At 34.1% G+C, this 18,892-nt stretch overlaps 3 protein-coding genes across 3 annotated transcripts; 1 reads left to right on the top strand and 2 right to left on the bottom strand.

Moving 5' to 3' along the window:
* Positions 1–517: 517 nt before the first annotated feature.
* Positions 518–4,952, bottom strand: LOC115695280 (uncharacterized). The gene is made up of 3 exons (XM_061106282.1): positions 3,449–4,952; positions 2,097–3,289; positions 518–697 (listed from the first exon to the last, which is right to left on the bottom strand). Exons 1-3 carry the CDS (start codon positions 4,950–4,952, stop codon positions 518–520), a joined length of 2,877 nt encoding a protein of 958 aa, XP_060962265.1.
* A 95-nt stretch (positions 4,953–5,047) lies between these two features.
* Positions 5,048–5,767, bottom strand: LOC115695288 (uncharacterized). Its single transcript, XM_030622365.1, has one exon. The coding sequence runs from the start codon at positions 5,765–5,767 to the stop codon at positions 5,048–5,050; it is 720 nt and encodes a 239-aa protein (XP_030478225.1).
* A 5,780-nt stretch (positions 5,768–11,547) lies between these two features.
* LOC115697874 (aspartate aminotransferase, cytoplasmic isozyme 1) lies at positions 11,548–15,873 on the top strand. Its single transcript, XM_030625042.2, has 12 exons — positions 11,548–11,848; positions 11,943–12,014; positions 12,251–12,312; positions 12,432–12,515; positions 12,623–12,722; positions 12,798–12,918; positions 13,009–13,172; positions 13,509–13,646; positions 13,912–14,033; positions 14,701–14,795; positions 15,206–15,326; positions 15,592–15,873. Exons 1-12 carry the CDS (start codon positions 11,693–11,695, stop codon positions 15,674–15,676), a joined length of 1,320 nt encoding a protein of 439 aa, XP_030480902.1. The 5' UTR covers positions 11,548–11,692; the 3' UTR covers positions 15,677–15,873.
* Positions 15,874–18,892: the final 3,019 nt, after the last annotated feature.

The raw sequence follows: 18,892 nt of genomic DNA, 5'->3' as shown, positions 1-18,892 counted from the left end.
GGCAATCACAAGCAGATTACACACTGTTCACAAGGGGCACCAAAGACACATTCATAGCTCTACTTGATTATGTAGACGACACCATCATCACAGGACCCAATCTCTCTATTCTCCATCAACTTCAAAACACACTACACCAAAAATTCAAGCTTAAGGCCCTTGCCCTTAAGTACTTTCTCAGATTTGAAATTGCCCGTGCCAAGGAAGGTTTATTTCTCTCTCAAAGGAATTATACCCTTCTACTCCTTGAAGACACAGGCTATGTAGGTAGCAAGCCTAGCAAAACTCCTATGGATCCAAAGCTTAAACTTGACAACGAACTTGGTGAAGCACTTGACAACCGCTCGCACTATCGACAACTCATTGGGAAGCTTCCGTATCTCACCCTGTCTAGACCTGACATCACCGTTGCTGTCAACTGTCTCAGCCAGTTTATGGCCAATCCATAGACAACTCATCTCCAAGCAGTTCATCATCTACTACACTACCTTAAAGAAAATCCTGGTCAAGGGCTCTTCTATTCACCTACTTCAGCCTTTACACTACGCGGTTTTTCTGACTTTGATTGGGCATCTTGCCCTGTTACTTGATGTTCAACAACAGGGTATTGTATCTTCCTCGGAGACAGTCTCATTTCTTGGAGAGCAAAGAAGCAGTCAATAATATCCAAAAGCTCTGCAGAAGTCGAGTATAGAGCCTTGGATGCAACAACAAGTAAAATGACATGGCTGCAATATCTTCTCCATGACTTCCAGATACCACAGCCACATCTTGCCTTTATTTACTGTGACAACTAGTCTGTAATTCACATTCCAAACAAGTCGACTTTCCACAAAAGGACAAAACACATAGAATTGGACTGCCATTTTGTTCGAGACAAGATCAACACTCCACCATACGCCTTGTTCCTATACTAAGTTCACTCCAATTGGCAGATGCATTTACTAAACCTCTATCATATCCCATATTGTCTGCTCATATATCCAAGATGTCCATATACAATATATGCGCTCCATCTTGAGGGGGTATTAAGAATATGATTGTACTATTCTTGCATATTGTCAGCTTGTATATAGATTTAGTTATTTACCTAACCAATTCTATTAGCTGAGAGTTAATTATGACCGCTATAGATTTAGTTGTGAGTGACATCTATATATAGTTATGTACCTCATTTTGTTCTTTATCTCAATCACATTAATAAGATGATATTACATTTTCTGTCCATTTCGTAATACATCCCTTATTATATTATTGTTTTTATGAAAAGAAAAACTTTCTAGTTCTAGATTTAAATAGAATAACTGATCATTATGTCCAAAAATTATTAGAATTGTGTGTCTTACAAGACACAAAATAAGGGAGTCAAATACTGTGTCCCAATAAATGTTCCAACCAATTATATTATGACAACACATTTAATTTGCTGCATATATAAGCACTTAACAAACTCTACAATCGTACTAGTTGTACTGTTAAACTATCATAAATAGATAGTTTTCGTTCTTTCACCTCTATGTTATGAGTTTGGCCTTACTACTATTGAGTACAATACTCCTAGCCTATTTATACCATGTACCTTAGCCAAAAAGTTGCAAGGAATGAGATTATACCTTCATTATATTACTTGTTCCCACAAGTCACAAAATTTGATGGAAAAAGAGTTGTGAATTCAATAAAAAAAATAGTGACTATGAAGCAACAAAATTTATTTATGCTAAAAATTTCATAATTTAATAATTTAGAAATCTAATGTCTCAAAATGCAAAGACTCATTTTACCACTGTGGCTTTTGAAAGTGACTGCCCATAATATTAAAAATAGTTCTAATAAGTTAAATGTGTTAGGTGTTAATATAGCATGCAAAAATAATATTATACTAAATAAATTCTTAAATTAAATAAAATTAAAACTAAACACTATATATAAATAGACCATATATACAATTAAATACCTGCTGTAATAATTAGAGTTAGTTTAGTTAGTTTTCTGTTAAATTAGTTATTACTTAGTCGGTTAGTTATTTTGACCACTTCTTGTATTTTTTTTTTTTGAAGAAAAGCGTACATGCATTAGATTGAAAAATACTGTCAGACCTCGCGGTCATTACAAAGTATAGTTTCGGGCATAGAGGATAGAGGCACAAAGCCGAACTTCTGATGAGAAAACGCCCACTTGGCCACATTATGGGCCATAAAATTACATCGTCTACTAACATATTCAAACATACAACCAATAAAGAAAGGGGAGGTGATTTTACAAAAGGAGACGAAGTTATCAAGCTCCCACCAGGACTCCTTCCCATTAAGAGCATTGATCACCACTCTCGAATCACTCTCCAGAATAAGAAACTTGACACCCCGAACTTTAGCTTCCTGAAGGGCCAGACAGCACGCCATTGCTTCCCCACAGAGAGCATTGGAAAAATCTATCTTAGAAGTAACCACCCAGATCACCTTGCCAACGTGATCCCTTGCAACCACAGCCGCACACATGCTATCCAACCCCACTCTGATGTCGCAATCTTCCGGGGGGCGCCAAACTTCCGTCGGACACAGTATGGGGCAAGGGAGCAAGTGAGCATGATGATCTGCAAAAGAAAACTGAACAGTGTCAATACATTTAACAATATCTGCAGGACAATTATTATGTACCTTGTCATTCCGAGTCCGCCATATTGTGTCAACTATCAGCGATGCATAGAGAAAAGCTTCCTGATCATTTATGCCTTTTTTGTTTAGGTCCCATAAGAATTTTACCCAATCCCACACACGTATACCAGTGTCACAAATAGGATAGATACCCCAAGGAGAGGATCGCCAAAGGTGGAAAGCGAAGTTACAAGATAGGAAAAGATGCTCCATAGTTTCTGCTTCCGTACCACACAGGGGGCAGCTCTCATCCTCAATAGGAAATCTCCTACCTAAAACCGAGCGAATCGGAAGAGCTTTGGATAGAATACACCACCAAAGAACCTTGAGCCTCTTAGGGATTTTAGAATTCCACAGCTTGTTCCACATGGAGGGGGCCACCTCACCTGGATTCACTCTATCCTCAGCCAGGGCTCGATAGGTAGATTTACAGGAGAAACGACTATTATTTTCCAAGGTCCAGAACCAGCTGTCTTTGCCCGTGCCGATAGGATTACCTCCTTTGAGGATGGCAGAGACAGTATTACGATCGAAGTAACTATTAAGCTTTTGGATGCTCCATCCGCCATTAGGCTGAAATAACTCAGCAACCTTTGACTCCCTATTCAGAGCCCGCCCAATCGGCGTGGGAGTAAAACCTTTTAGGTGAGCGATCCAAGGGTCAGACCAGATGTTCGTCTCCTGACCATTAACCACACGCTTACAAGCACCCTTTCGAATAATAGTTCTGGACTTAGTCACGTTTTTCTAAAACCACGAATCTGAAGTCTTCGGTTCACAATTTAAGAAGGACTTACCCTTCAGGTATTTGGCTTCGAGCATACGACAGCATAAAGATTGATTACCTGAAAGGAGGTTCCACCCCCATTTAGCAAGGAAAGCCTGATTCATTTCTTTGGATTTTCGGAATCCTAAGCCTCCTAACGACTTGGGAAGGCAAATTTTATCCCAGGCTTTTAGGTACAAACCATGGTTCCCCTTATCCGAGCCCCACCAGAAATCACGCACCAGTCCATCAATCTTAGACGCAAGACGGTTGGATAACTTAGTAGTTTGCATAGCGTATAGAGGCAAAGATAAACCCACCGACTTTATAAGAGTAGCTCGCCCCACTTTCGAGAGCGTCTTGGCCTTCCAACCATGTAATTTCTCAGTCAGGTTATCCAGAATAAAGTTAAAATCAGCATCTTTTTGTCTTGATCTGAATAAAGGGAGCCCTAGATACTTAACGTTACCTTCAGGTGATCCAATTCCCAGCGTTTCCTTGATCCTCTGTTTCATAGCAATGGGGGTGTTCTTACTGAAGAAAATAGAGGTCTTCATTTTATTTACCTTTTGGCCTGACCAAGCGCAAAACTTTTCAAGGCAGTCCCAGTAGCCTTTGGCCTCCTCTAAATTGGCTTTACCCACGAGGATTAGGTCATCCGCGAAGAAGATATGAGATAGCGTCGGGCCTCCCCTACTCAACCTGATTCCACTAATGGTTCTCGAGTTCTGGGCATCCTCCAGAAGTCTAGATAGAATTTCCGCGCCCCAGATGAATAGGTAAGGGGACAAGGGGTCGCCTTGCCGGAGACCGCACGAGGGAATGATCTTACCAACAGATCCTCCATTCAGGCAAACATTAAGGGAGGTGGTAGCAATGCACTGAGAAACCCATGTTCCGAACTCTTGGGGAACCGCAAAACATTCCATAACATGATCAATAAATCCCCAGCTCATTTTGTCATAAGCTTTCATTAGATCGATCTTGATTGCAAACAAACCTTCTTTGCCTTTCTTTCTATTAAAGGAGTGGATTATTTCCTGGGCTATCACATTATTATCTTGTATAGCCCTTCCCGGTACAAACGCAGCTTGGGTGGGGCAGATAAGCTGAGGTAGCAAAGGCTTGATCCTATTAGCAATAATCTTAGAGATTACCTTGTAGACCACATTGCAAAGAGAGATCGGGCGGAAGTGATTAGGTCTTTTCGGGTTCTGCACCTTGGGGATCAGGACGATATTAGTGGCATTGATTCCTTTGTGCATTCGCCCAGTTATGAAGAAGTTGGAAATGGCCTCACAGAAGTCAAACCCCACCGAGTCCCAATAGTGTTTAAAGAACAAAACCGACATACCATCAGGGCCAGGAGCTTTGCCACTGCTCATGGCAAACAGGGTTGTTCGAATTTCCTCGTGTGAAGGCTTTCTGATGAGGTCAGTCTGTTCATCCAAAGACAGGTGGTTCCAGACAAGGCCATTACAATTAGGAGTAATAGCGTTTTCAGTACCCCTAAAGATGCCTTGGAAGAACTCCATGAATTCTTTCCCAATGAGCTCCCTTTTGGTTATCCACACATTGTCTTTATTGAGGATGCTTTCAATGGCTTTTATTCTACCTTTGATAGACGCCGTCAGGAAAAAGAATTTGGTGCATTTGCCCCTTCCTTCATCCAGGAAATTCTAGCCCTTTGTTTCCAATACACTTCTTTCCTAGCTCGGGCCTCATTTAGAGAGTAGCGAAGTTCCTTTTCCATTTCCCAATCTCTAGATCCCACAGGCAGCTTCTGAACACTATCCAGTCTTCTTTCGAGATCACGGATTTGGACATCTAAATTACCAAACTGGGATCTATTCCAATGCATAAGAGCAACCCGAGTAGCCCCAATCTTCTTAAAGATCCTGGCCGGTGCCCAAGGAAAGGAGACAGACTTCCAAGCAAAATCAACCACAAGTTTACTTCGCTCATCCCTAGTCAAGGCTTCCTCAAACCTAAAATTTCTTCTGACGTTCTCCCCCAAACCACCAGAATATAGACACAGAGGGCGGTGATCCGAATTGGCAGTCTGGACAGAACAAAGGACAGCCTTCGGGAAAAGCCTAACCCAATCACCATTAGCGAGCCCTTTATCCAAAGCCGACTTAACATGATTAGACCCAGAACGATGGTTGTCCCAGGTCAACCTGTCTCCCTGGATGGGAAGAGAAATAAGCCCCCGGGCATTCACCAGATTTGAGATTACAGGGATAAACTGGTCTCTACCTTTTGATCCCTCTCGTTCAGAACTACTAAGGACAAAGTTAGTGTCCCCCAAAATAAGCCACGAACGACCGAACCTATCCCCTACCTTCATTAGATTCTCCCAGAACGCTTTTTTTGCATGAAAATACGGGGGACCATAAACACAGGATAGGAGCCAAGGGTGTGAGGGGGGGTCCAAAAACACTAAACCGGAGATGTGATTGAGGGAGCACTCAATACATTCAAACTCAAAACCAAATTTCCAAGCTAAAATAATACCTCCCGCTGTACCCACAGCCGGAACAATAATATGAAAATAAAAATGAAGGGATTTTAGAATACGTACCAAAGAAGTAGCATCAACTTTTAGCTCGGTCAGAAAGATGAAATCCGGAGAGCGCGACCGAATCAGGGACTTCAGCTCACGAACTGTAGAGGTCTGCCCTAACCCTCTACAGTTCCAAGCGATACCTCTCATGGCTCCTGTGGAGGAGTAGTATTCTCCTCCACAGGGGTATGAGAGTGAGCCGACCCAAAGGAACCAAAATCTTCAATCACAAAAGTGCCCTCCATTGGTCTTGATGAGATCACATTCTTTCCTTTAGTCTTCCACTCGTCCGGGCCAGTAAAATCGTTATTAGAAAGGGAGACCTCCTCTGAGGGCTCCTCTTCCGTCACCTTAGTATCATTAGCGCGACCCTCCGGATCCCAAGGGAAATCACGGATAGCCCAGGGATGAGGACGAAGAAGCGTCCAAGGACGTGAACAAAGCGATGCAGTGGCCTCATCAAACTTTCTCTTTTTGAACGGAGTAGTTCGTTCATTAACCTCCGAGGTAGTAGGAACCCCAATGTCACCTCCAATTGATTTAATCTCATATAGATCCAAGTTCCCAAATTTCTTAAGCTCTTGAAGAGTAGTGCCTTGAGCTTGAAAAAAATTAGTCAAAGCTAATTTTTCATCAAGGTGGAAGTTTACCTCTTGACCACAAATAGAGCTCTCAATTGAATTAGAATTGGCCGACCCAATAATCTCCTTACCCTCAATTAGTCCTTTAGAAAACTCAAAAGGCCCAACAAGACCATTCGGCCCCAAACTCTTAGGATGATGCAAGCCGGTTTCATTTTGTTCCAAGATGGGCTCGGTCCCACATGAAGAAAAAAACTGGCCATTGCATTTTTTCATGGGCCCATTAGAAGATGCACTATCTTTTAAATAGCCAATCTTGGAACCCGACCCAGAACAAGAGAGAGCCGGCCCAACAAGCTCATTACTAAGCCCAAGCCGAGGCTCTTTTCCTTTACCAAAAGTCAAACCTTGGTCATTAAATTTTGAATTAAAAACAGGAAATTGTACAACCTCCTTTCCATCTTCCAGGTTTCCAACGGTACTCTTTTTACCCTTAATGGAAGCTCCAAGCATGCGTGATGCAGGAAGCTCTTTGGGAACCCAGACCACACTGCGAGCCTGACCCCCCTCCAGGCCCCTACGATCGGTCGCCTTCACAGAACGGTTCGAAGTCCGAGGCCGAGAGTTCTTCCGACCGTGGCCCTTCGTACCAGCAATCATGGCCAACGGCCGAATTCCAGGGCGAAAAGAACCAGAACTCGCCAGACCCGCTTGAGTCGACGCCGGAGTGAACGAGTTTGCTCTCGAGAATACGTCCAGGTACGTCGACTCCAAAGACAACCACGGCCCGAACATAGGGAAAGGAACCCCATTTACACTGGCCACCGTGACCGGAGAAGACAGAGTGCATCCTCTTCTTTGATGACCCAATTTGCCGCAGTTATAACAGAAGATGCCCAGCTTCTCGTACTTGAACTGTATCCACCTTTGGGAGCCCGATTCCAGACCGAAGTAACAACCAGCGAACATAGGTTGACTAACATTCAACCTAATCAAAACTTTGAGAGCCTTACTCCAGAGAGCAGGTTTTCCTTCATCCAAATTCACATATAAAACTTGGCCAGCTTTTGCCCCCAATGTTTTACCGTTATCTGTTGAGTAGTAGTCCCTAGGGAGATTGTGAATGTGTAGCCAAGTTCTCACACAGTTAAACACAGCAGAGAGATCTTTTATTGGCTCCCAAGCTTTCAATAGGAATGTATACCCACGGACACACCAAGGACCATTTTCAAGGGCCCAAATACGGTTCCCAGCACTTGTGAAACCAAGCTCAAAACAGTTACGGTTGTTGGCACCCTCATTCACAGCTACCATTGTCACATTAAATTTCCATACTTTTTCCACAAAATCAATAATGGTGGCTTCATTAACTACCATCGGGGCCACCACTTTCCCAAGAAGACAAAAAGAAGATAAAGCCTGCTGAGAAGAGGCACAAGGAATGAGCTTGACAGAGGCTTCCTCACACGTGAAACACTTTCCATTATTGGAAGAGCTGGTAGCATTTACTAATGCCATTGAACCAGACAAAGAAAAGCAAACAACTAAACAAATCCAACCTTACCAACCCCTCTACCACAGAACACCACCCTACCCCACTAAACTCACAAAGACCCCACACTGAGACAACTAACAGACAGAACCAACAAGCGCCCTTAAAGGATAACAAGGAAGACTAAGACCAAAGCAACTAAGGGGAAAGAAGCAACAAAACAGAGAAGCAAACACAAAGGACACTGCCACAACCACAACAAAATAAAAACACAGATCACCAAAACGAAGAGAAGAAGAGAAAGAAAAAAAAAAGGAAATGGGAAGGAAGACTCAGAGATCAAAAGAGAGAGTGGTAGATACTTCTTGTATTTTAATACTATATAAACACTACTCAAGTACCATTTAAATACAGTTCAATCAATACGAAGTTTCTTTTACTTTACTTTGTTTTTCGATTCATTCTTCTAATATGGTATCAAATGTTATAATCCAAGAATCATAGAATCCACAAAGCTTCCACTGCCTACAATAATAGTGCGCATGAGAGCCAATTCCTCTGCTACCTCTACTGATCCCAACATCAATCCAGTGGACGATGCTCCTCTGCTATCTTTTTTTCCTTTTGGATCCCTCTCTACCTTTGAATAAAGTGTTTTCTATGATTGTTCATCAAGAACGCCAAAGAACTCTTGGCCATAGAATATTACCCCTCTTGCAGCAGCATCTTTCTCTACACCCAATCCTGTAGCCACTTCTAATTCTAACCCTACAACCAATTTCACTTCAAGAAAAAAAAAATGCGCCCAACCTATTCCAATTGCCAAAAATCAGGCGAACTTCGAGATAAATGCTATTTTTTCATTGGCTTTCCTTCTGGTTATGGTGATATAACATCACCACTAGCGGAATTCTAACATTTCTCTTTTTTGATTATAACTCTAGTTCTCAAATTGTAAATAAGGTTGAAAAGTGAAGATAATATTAATGATAATTATGTAACGATAACACCTTAATTTCCATATGGTTATATATATATATATATATATATATATACTAGAAGAAAGTTACGTGCAAAATACGTATACTTAGTTTTATGTCAGGTGCTCTATAATTTAATTGAGAAAGATTTAATAAATAATCATATAATTTAAAATGGTTTAAAAACTAATTTTAATTAATGTGTGGGGTTATTTGAAAATCAATAGTGAAAAGTCAAATTTAAAATGATAATAGTAAGATATCGGAACAAAGATTTTATAGAGTAGGTATTGTAATAGTTTTTACCTTATTCCATCTATTCCCAACCTCCAAGAAAAATTTAAAAAATCGATCAACAGATGCCACGTAACAGATGCCACCTTCTTGTCCAATTTAATTCTGCATTGAAGATGGTAATATACTTGCATCAACTGCATTGGTTCCTTTGTCCATAAGATCAAGTTTTGTTAGTACTCCAAATATTCTTTCACCTAAAACATAAGTTATAATGGAGAAAAATAATTTCTTAGCCTGTAAATGAAAACCGATGAACACAAAATAAGACACGGAAGTATCAGACTACCTAAAGGATCAACTTCTCTTGCAAGTTTTATTGCATCTGATGTAGCAGTATCTTGAATTACAGGAGATATAGCCAATATGATAGACTTGGGCTACAAAATAGAACATATCAATAAGTATGAGGAAGAGCAAAAGAAGACTGTTGTTGAAATTATGAATATGAAAACAAAATTTTCAATTCTTCTATAAATGATCAACAAAGAGTGGTTTAATTCCTTCGAATAAAATATATTTATAAGAGCCACCTTCTTCAAAATTAAACTAACAAAATATTAAAAGAGAGAGAGAGATAGAAAGCAATGTTTCATATACGCACCTTCTCAACATAAGAGGGAACCATATTTTCAATATCTTCAACAATGGTTTCAGCTGGTTGTCGCTCAACCCGAACACTTATATGAAAAAGTTAATGAAGGAATAACAATTTACAGGAAGAGCTTCAGTGTATGTAGCAGAGCTTGCTAGTGGATTGGATTACCAATCATTGTAGATGGACTAAATAAATTGTAAATTTCACATACGTCAAGAAATCACCAGCAAAACAGTATACAAATTTCGACTTGATTAGAGCTTGCTAGTGGCATATTGGTTGACTTTTTAAAATTAACATGAGTTTTTAATTAGCATATTTTAAAAAAGTGACCCTGGGTTCAATCAAGTTGCAACACCATATTTCAACAAAACAACTTTTCTTTCTCGATTGTTTTAGAATATTTAATTGAGGGCAGGGGTGATTCAATTGTTTTAGGATATTTAATTGAGGTGATTGTTAATATCAGTTCAAATTCAAATATTTAATTTAGGATATTTATTATTATTTTATTATAGATAAATAATATTTTATTATTTTATTAAATAAAAATTAAAAATCACCCATAAAATTCTCAAAAACTAAGAATTTCAGTTATATAGGTATACTTTATATAGAATAGATATATATATATATATATAAATATTAAAGTGAAACTGGTGAATATAACATAATTGAAGCCATAAAATTAGTGAACATTGTAATTTTAAATTATTACATTTACGTATTTATTGTTATCATTATTATTACATTGTGATTTCTAACGATACTTAATTAGCAAGGGCCAGCCAACCAGCCAAAAGAGAGTGCAAAATTTAGACAACCTTAATTATACATTAACTTTTAAAAGAATAGGGCCGGAAACTTACAAAAGTATTGGAATTTGAGTAAATTTTTACAAAAATATTGTCACATGGAATTTTTTTTAAAAATACTGTGTTTTTATAAAACACCAGTAATACACAAAGTAGAACAACTCAAAACAATAGTAGAACAACTAAAAAACACCAGTAGAACACCAGTGAAACGTAACACAGTATATATTGCAGTATGAAACTTATAAAAAAATACAGTAAAAAAGTAAAAAATTCCGTCTAGCAGTATTTTTATAAAAAAATAACAAAAGTTAGTATACTATGTAAATTTCCCAAAGAATATTCATACAATTTTGCCCAAAAGTTTTACGGATAGGCCAATTTATATACATATATATTATTAACAATATTAGTGATACTAGTGTTTGATCATTTGTTTGTTTCTTTATTCGAATTGAGCAATTTTTTTTTTTAAAAAAAATAGTTATAATACAATTACGTTTAATATTGATATCTATAAATGTCTCATGGTTACTTAATGGAGTATTATATTATCCACCAGCTGTAACAAATACCAATTATAATAAAATAAATATACAACTACTAATATTAAAGAAAGAGACAAAGAAAACCACACCATGATCCATGAAGAAACCATGTTGTAATCCGATATGCATGGATCGAATAATAATATGATCGAACCAAACAAACAAAATAAAAAGGGGTTAGAAATGAAATAGCAAATGCCATGCTGCTTTCCCCCTTGTATTAATAATTCATTTATTTATATATATTTATATCTATATATATATTTATATATGATAGGGCAGGCCAAGGCAACTAACTATACCAACACACTATTATTGTGGAAGGGTTTTGGTTAGTACTATATATATATATACCAAAGGAAGACTAGCCTGTGTTATTTTGTTTGACAAGTGTATAATTAATGGAGTCTTGTGTGATGATGATGAGCCCTAATAATGGAACAAAGAAGAAGGTACTTGTTTGTGATCATGAAAGTTCAGAGTCAGAGTCTCAATTATTAAATGGGGAGTCTGCTTTTGAACATATTCCTCTTGTTCCTGAAACCCCAACCTATGCGGTAATCATTTTTCTCTTAAAATAAAATATATATACATCACTTTTTAATTAGTGTTTTATTTATTAATTTTTTGGGTTAATTTGTTTAACAACAGGTAATGGCTGCTTATAGCAAAGATACCAACCCTTTAAAACTCAATTTAGGGAGTGGAGTTTATAGAACAGAGGTAATATAAGTAGTTCGAAAAGTAAAGCTAATACTGATACCATATATACCTGCAAAAGAATTAAATATATTTTGTATTTGAAAACGACCCTCTTGTTATTCTAATCTAATTATTTCTCATCCAATCATTATTCATTATAATTATAATAGTAATAATATTGTATATTGAAGCTGATGTAACTGATTTTGTACCCAAATTTGAATTTTAAAAACCGAAATTTTTTGTTTCATTAACAGGATGGAAAACCTTTCGTTTTCGACGTAGTAAATCGAGCCGAGCAGCTTCTACTCAATGACCCGTATGTTTTTATAAATTAATTACTGTATTAATTTTCAAGTAATATAATTTCGTATATTTATATATGAACAGAACAGGCAAGGTCATGATTAATTAATTATTATACATATAAATATATAGGTGTGTGGTTAAAGAATATGTACCTATAACTGGAATACCTGAATTCAATGAGTTGAGCGCTAACCTCATTTTGGGTGCTGACAGGTATATAATCATTTTATTTTATTACAATTTTCTTTTGTCACTAATAAATGATTTGTTAATTAAATCGATTTTTGATGATCAAATGAAAACTCAAATAATATATGCAGCCCTGCTATTAAAGAAAATAGAGTGACCACCGTTCAATGCGTGGCTGGTTGTGGCGCACTGAGAGTTGGAGCTGAATTTTTGGCACAACATTACACCAAAGTAAATATTATTATCATCAATTAATTATTTGATTGGTTTTTATATAAATTACATAATTTTATTTTAATTATGCAGAAGATGGTATATATTCCTAAACAAACGTATAGCAACCACCCAAATTTTTTCTCTACGGTGGGTATGGCTGTGAAGACCTATCGTTACTACGACCCAGCAACAAATGGATTGGACTTTCAAGGTCCATGCCATTAATTACATTACTTGCTCTTTATTATGATTTTTCTTAATTTTATTGTTATTAATAATTAAATAAATTAATATATAACAGGTTTGTTGGAAGACCTTTCATTTGTGCCAAGTGGGGCAACTGTGCTTTTCCACGCAAGTGGTCATAACCCAACTGGGGTTGATCCAACCATTCATCAGTGGGACCAAATACGACACTTAATTAGATCAAAAGGCCTATTACCTTTTTTTGATTCTGCTTATCAGGTTAAACAATATAACATTAATATATACACATATAATATTATATTATAGTTCTGCATTTTGAGAAATTATAAGTAGGCATTCTAATTCTACTGTTTTTCTCAAAATAGCCAAAAATCCATTGTTTTAAGTACAATAAATTATTTAAAATTTTCTTAAAAGTAGGTAGAATATTTATATTAAAGAAATTGGTTTATAATTTCAAAAAATAAAAGTAAAAAACAAAGTATAGTACCTCCTACTATACATAAAAATCTCTTCTGTGAATTATATAAAAATGAGAATGTGGATATATGTAATGTCACATTACATATGGTTTTTGTTAATTAAATTATGTAGGGTTTAGTTAGTGGAAGCCTGGAAGAAGATGCAGAATCTGTAAGGTTATTCGTTGGTGATGGTGGTGAGTGTCTTATTGCTCAAACATATTCAAAGATCATGGGTCTTTATCCAGAACGTGTTGGTGCTCTTACCATTGTAAGCCAAACAAAACTCTTAATATCTTAATTTCCTACCCTTTTAAATGTTTTTTACAAAATTGTTACACTCTTATAAACTTAAGTTACCAAACAAAAAAGTATGTTTACAAATTTATAAATTTGGTCTGCAGAAAAATAAATATTCTATTTACAATATACTCCTCTGTATTTTTATAAATATAATTTATTTATATGTTTCGTATTTTTTTAGTTTTTTCCCAAAATCGTTTTGGTATTTTTAAAAATTCCACTTCTTATTTCAGGTGTGTAAGACAGCAAAAGTGGCTAGCAATGTGGAGAGCCAGCTGAAACTTGTGATTAGGCCCATGTATTCTAGCCCACCTATTCATGGGGCTTCTATAGTCACCACTATCCTAAAGAACAGGTTTTTTAACTTGTAAAATTATATAGAGTATATAATCTTCGACCTACTTTTTTTTTTTTTTTTTTTCTATTCTTAATTAATAAAGAAAAATATCAATATATCAATATCTAATTTATCATTTTCGGTTATACTTTACACTTATCTACCTATGTCACTATAATTTATATATTTCATTATGTAAGGCCAAGTCAAATCTGTGCCAAGAATCTATTAAAAAAATTTACATAGAACAAAAATTTAAAAAAAAAAATACAAAAATATGTTAACATAATATAATTTTTTTTTATTTTTATATTTTAAACTTTTTTATTTATAAAAATACTTTTTCAATAAAAATAATAAACTGTCTTTTTCCTTGTTTTATAGTTTATTGATGATATTTTTTTTTTATAGTTTATTAATTGTTTTATAATTTATTTATAATTGCCTTGATGTTTATTTTTTGTTGTTTTTTTATTTTTTTTTTAAAATAAATTTTTATAATTTTAAAACTTCAAAAATATATTTTATAAATAAAATTTTTAGTCAAATTATAAATAACATATATATAAAAAAAGTATTTTTAGAAATTCTCATTGTTATTATTTTATTGCAGTGACTATTAGTCTTATTATATATATTTTTCATTGTTATGTTGAAAATTAGTGAATATATGGCTAATTTGCAGGGATATGTATAATGAGTGGAGTAATGAGTTGAAGAAAACTACTGCTCGCCTTATCTGTTTGCGCCAAAAACTTGTTCATACTTTGCATGAAAAAGGCAAGTAATTATAATTAATTAATAAATCATGCATTTTTTTAATGGAAACTAGGAATTTTAAGTTAGGTAATTTTTTTTTCACCCATAAAATTATAAATACACTTCAATATTAAAAAATAATTAACTTATATTAATTTTAAAACTCACTTTAATATTTTTTAAATTTATTTTTCACATAATTTTGTGTTAATTTTAATAATTATTTTTAATTTTTTTAATAAAATTTTAAAATTATGTATAATTTTTTTCTAATAAATTTGTATAATTTTTGTTTATAATATTTAAAATATATTTTATTTTTATTTTGTAGTTATATTTTTTAACAAATATGAGAAGGAAGAAAAAAAAAAATTTAAAACTAGTGTAAAGCATAAAGATATATTTTATATTTCAATGGCAAAATTTTACAGGCACACCTGGTAATTGGAACCACATAATCGAACAAGTGGGAATGTACTCTCTTACAGGCTTAAATCCAGATCAAGTCGAATTCATGACTAAAGAGTACCATATCTATACATCTTCAGATGGGTAATTAATTAAAGTAGTTTATATGACTTACATTAAATTCCATTATATTTTGTGTGAGCATTAAAAAATATATTTCAACGAAAAATTAAGAAAAAAATGTGAGAGGAAGTCCTAAATAAGTAATTATAAATTATAAAGTGTGCGAGGTAAATAAATATAATTAATTATATATTATTAATATATATGTAGGTAACAATGATCATGATATATATATAAAAACTCAAAGAATATTTTAGAGGATAATTAAATTTATTTTGTGGTGCAGGAGAATTAACATGGCTGGTCTGGGCTTCAAAACTGTTGCTTACCTGGCAGAGGCAATTCATGCAGCTATTACTCATGTCATCTAAATTAATTAATAACTACATCCTTATTAATTAATCCATATCTTATCTTTGGATTAATTATTTATGTTGCATGTACGTATATATGTACATCGATCAGTACGTAGTTTTTATTTTATTTTGTGTCTTCATCTTTTTCCAAATAATGAATATTATGTACCAGTCTATAATGCTTAATTATATTCGACCTTCCGTTTTAGTTATTAGTTGTATACTTATATATATACTATTACTAATGCTATACATTACGATCGAGAACATATATTAAGCCACCAACCCATTATTATCACACACATGCTTTATTGCAAATTTACACGATTCATTATTATCAAGAGCAACAAATTTAGAACATGTTTTATTTATAAATGACGAAATCGTCATATGAATTTGCAACAAATTTATAAAAAAAAAAAAAAGAAAAAAGAAAAAGGAAATAGAGCATGCTAAATTTATGCTTATATACGTTTAAGATTATAGATTTCGGCTTCGCAAAAAAAACAAAAAAACAAAAAAAAAAAAAGAAGAAGAAGATTATAGATTTCGGATAGTAAAATACCTTTAACTTACATAAAAGTTTTTATGTTATGCATGATGAATCCATGATCTAATTTTATCGCAATATGCATGATGAATCCATGATCTAATTTTATCGCAAAGATCATCATAAATGTATCGTTTTTGAAATTATTTTTGCGTCAAAAATTAATTTTTTATGTCATCATTGTAAATTCATTGTTAAGCATTTTAAATCCATCATTACATTTTTTTTTTATCAAAAATAACATTTTCACCACAATTAAATGTCATTTTAAAAATTCTGAAAACATCGTTAACCATCGTTAACCATCGCAAACGCATAATTTTTATTCTAAAAGAAAAAAATACAAACAAAACCAAAAAAATCTTATACTTACTCGAATTCCAACAACATAAATATAAAAGGCACGCATGGTGTCTAACACCCTTGTAAGGTATAATATCTTTATTAATGCAATTTAAAATCAAATTGCACTTATTTCAATTTGATAAAAATTATACAAAATCGCTAACTAAACTAATTATAGAATGTCATCTCATAGTAGTATTAGGCACTTTAGTACTCCTATAATAATGCTCTACCAACAATTATTAGTGTTTTAAGTTTTGATTCTTTTGAATAATCTTTTTTATTTTTTTTCATTTTACACTGTTTCTTATCCATACATTCCCCATATGTGAATATTATTGACTTATTAAGAAAATCACATGTTAGATTAATATTGCCAAAAAGCCCCTTTCTTTTAAACTTTAACATGTATTATTATTTCAAAAATTAAAGTGGTTAATAAGAAAAAGTAACGACAAAAATTTTGTTAAATAATAAAATAAAAATAAAAAGGTATCATTATTAGTTGGAATAATTATATAAAACATTTTTTTTTTTTGTAAAAATTTACAATTTTACGTTTAATTTTTTTTTAATATATTTTTACGATTTTTTATAAAAACAACACGAAAACAATAATAAAATTACATAAAAAGTAACAGAAAAATAACATACAAACAACAACAAAAAATAACATACAAACAACAACAAAAAATAACATACAAATAACAACAAATTAACAAGTGTACAACATAAAAATACATCAAAAAATCGTATTTTAAATGTCAAAATATTTAAAATTCTGTACAACTATTTTTTTTTTGGTATATTTGTGAAATAACTCCTTATTAGTTTGGGTTGTGATACTTCTAATAAGTAGTAGTGAATAATGCAAGATAAATGCTACAAAAATATTAGTGATATCTAATATTATCTAAAAATATTATATGTTTATGGGAAATTTGCAGTAAAAATAGGGTTTTCTGAAATTTAGTGAGTCATAAGAAAAAAAAATATTTTTGGGCTCTTATTTAGAAAAAAAATGTAGTATTTTTTAAAATCAATAAAAAAAAATGTAATTTTAAAAGGGGACAAAAAAATTTTGGGCCCTAGGCATATGCTTAGCCCGCCCCTGCCCTAGGTAAAAAATTTCAAAAAGTTCAGTTTGATGCAAATAAGTCCCCTACCTTAAAAAATGGCGACAATAATCCCTAACGTCACATTTTTCATAAGTTCGTTCATCCCCACTCTGTTAGGGTGCTAACGTTACACGTATACGCCTTTGATTAATTAATCTCAGTTTTTTTTTTATTATTTCTTTTATTTAATAAAACTAAAACTTAAATAAATTCAAAACTAAAAGTTAAAACTAATTTTCTTTTTCTTTTTTTGTCTCCTTCTTCTTCTTCTCCCTGCTAGAAACAACCAACCACTAACCCTTACCACCACACCTGAACCTCCATAGCCACGACCCTTTCTCTTCTTCTTCTAAGACTTTCTCAGCCCTACCCTTTCTCTTCTCTCTCCCCTTCATCTTCTTCCTTCTATGCCTAAACCTCCATAGCCACCATGGCCAGAAACTTCGGCCATCAATTCTGCCTTTCCCACTCACAATCCTATCTCTCTTGAACCCCAATCTCACTAGCCCCACACCATCGCTTTCAGCCCCAAAAACCCAAGTCCTCCACTTCTCCCTTTCCCTTCAACCTACCGTCGCCATCATCATCATCTCCCTTTGACCTCATATTAGCAGTAACCATTTAAGAAAACTTTCCAGTGAATATATTCCTCTTCTCCATATATTTCTAACTTCGCACATGCATTAAGAAAAAAGAATATGCATTTGGCTTAGCTTCAATCCCCACCATTCGATTATATAATTCAACTAATTTTCTAAGGGTTTTACTTCGACCATGTCCTCTAATTCTTTGGTTTCAAAGAGCGGTGCTTGGCTTCCCAACACTTTTAAAAACAGTGAAATAGTAGTTTAACATTAAGGAAAATTTTTAGGTAAAGTCATTAAGGAGGATCCTATTATGAATCTATTTAAGTTTTTTAATGGTATTACAACTCTCAAGTAGATTGAACAGATTTTGTGGATATGTTGATGATACTTTGGCTAGATCATCGACTTGAACTAACATTTGAAAGCTTTGTTTCTGGCAGCGAGAAGAAGAAGAAGAAGAAGAAGAAACAAAAAAATGATTAGTTTTGTAGGTTTTAGTTTTTAATTTATTTAAGTTTTAGTTTAAAGAGAGAAATATAAAAAAAAAATAAAAAATGAACAACTGAGATTAAATGAGAGGCGTACACATGCAAAGTTAGTCACTCTAACAAAATGGGGATGAACAAACTTA

The sequence above is a fragment of the Cannabis sativa genome, chromosome X (genome assembly GCF_029168945.1).
Source record: "Cannabis sativa cultivar Pink pepper isolate KNU-18-1 chromosome X, ASM2916894v1, whole genome shotgun sequence".
NCBI lineage: Eukaryota > Viridiplantae > Streptophyta > Magnoliopsida > Rosales > Cannabaceae > Cannabis > Cannabis sativa.
This window is presented reverse-complemented; position numbering and strand designations above follow the sequence as displayed.

Excerpts from the sequence above, each read along its gene's own strand:
- LOC115695280 (XM_061106282.1), bottom strand. The coding sequence starts at position 4,952 with ATGGAGTTCTTCCAAGGCATCTTTAGGGGTACTGAAAACGCTATTACT. Across the intron at positions 3,290-3,448 it reads CGAAGCCAAATACCTGAAGG|GTTTTACTCCCACGCCGATT; the intron begins GTAAGTCCTTCT and ends CTCACCTAAAAG. Across the intron at positions 698-2,096 it reads TACTTTGTAATGACCGCGAG|GCTCTATACTCGACTTCTGC; the intron begins GTCTGACAGTAT and ends GTTGCATCCAAG.
- LOC115697874 (XM_030625042.2), top strand. The coding sequence starts at position 11,693 with ATGGAGTCTTGTGTGATGATGATGAGCCCTAATAATGGAACAAAGAAG. Across the intron at positions 14,034-14,700 it reads ACCACTATCCTAAAGAACAG|GGATATGTATAATGAGTGGA; the intron begins GTTTTTTAACTT and ends GCTAATTTGCAG. Across the intron at positions 14,796-15,205 it reads TCATACTTTGCATGAAAAAG|GCACACCTGGTAATTGGAAC; the intron begins GCAAGTAATTAT and ends AAAATTTTACAG.
- LOC115695288 (XM_030622365.1), bottom strand. The coding sequence starts at position 5,767 with ATGAAGGTAGGGGATAGGTTCGGTCGTTCGTGGCTTATTTTGGGGGAC.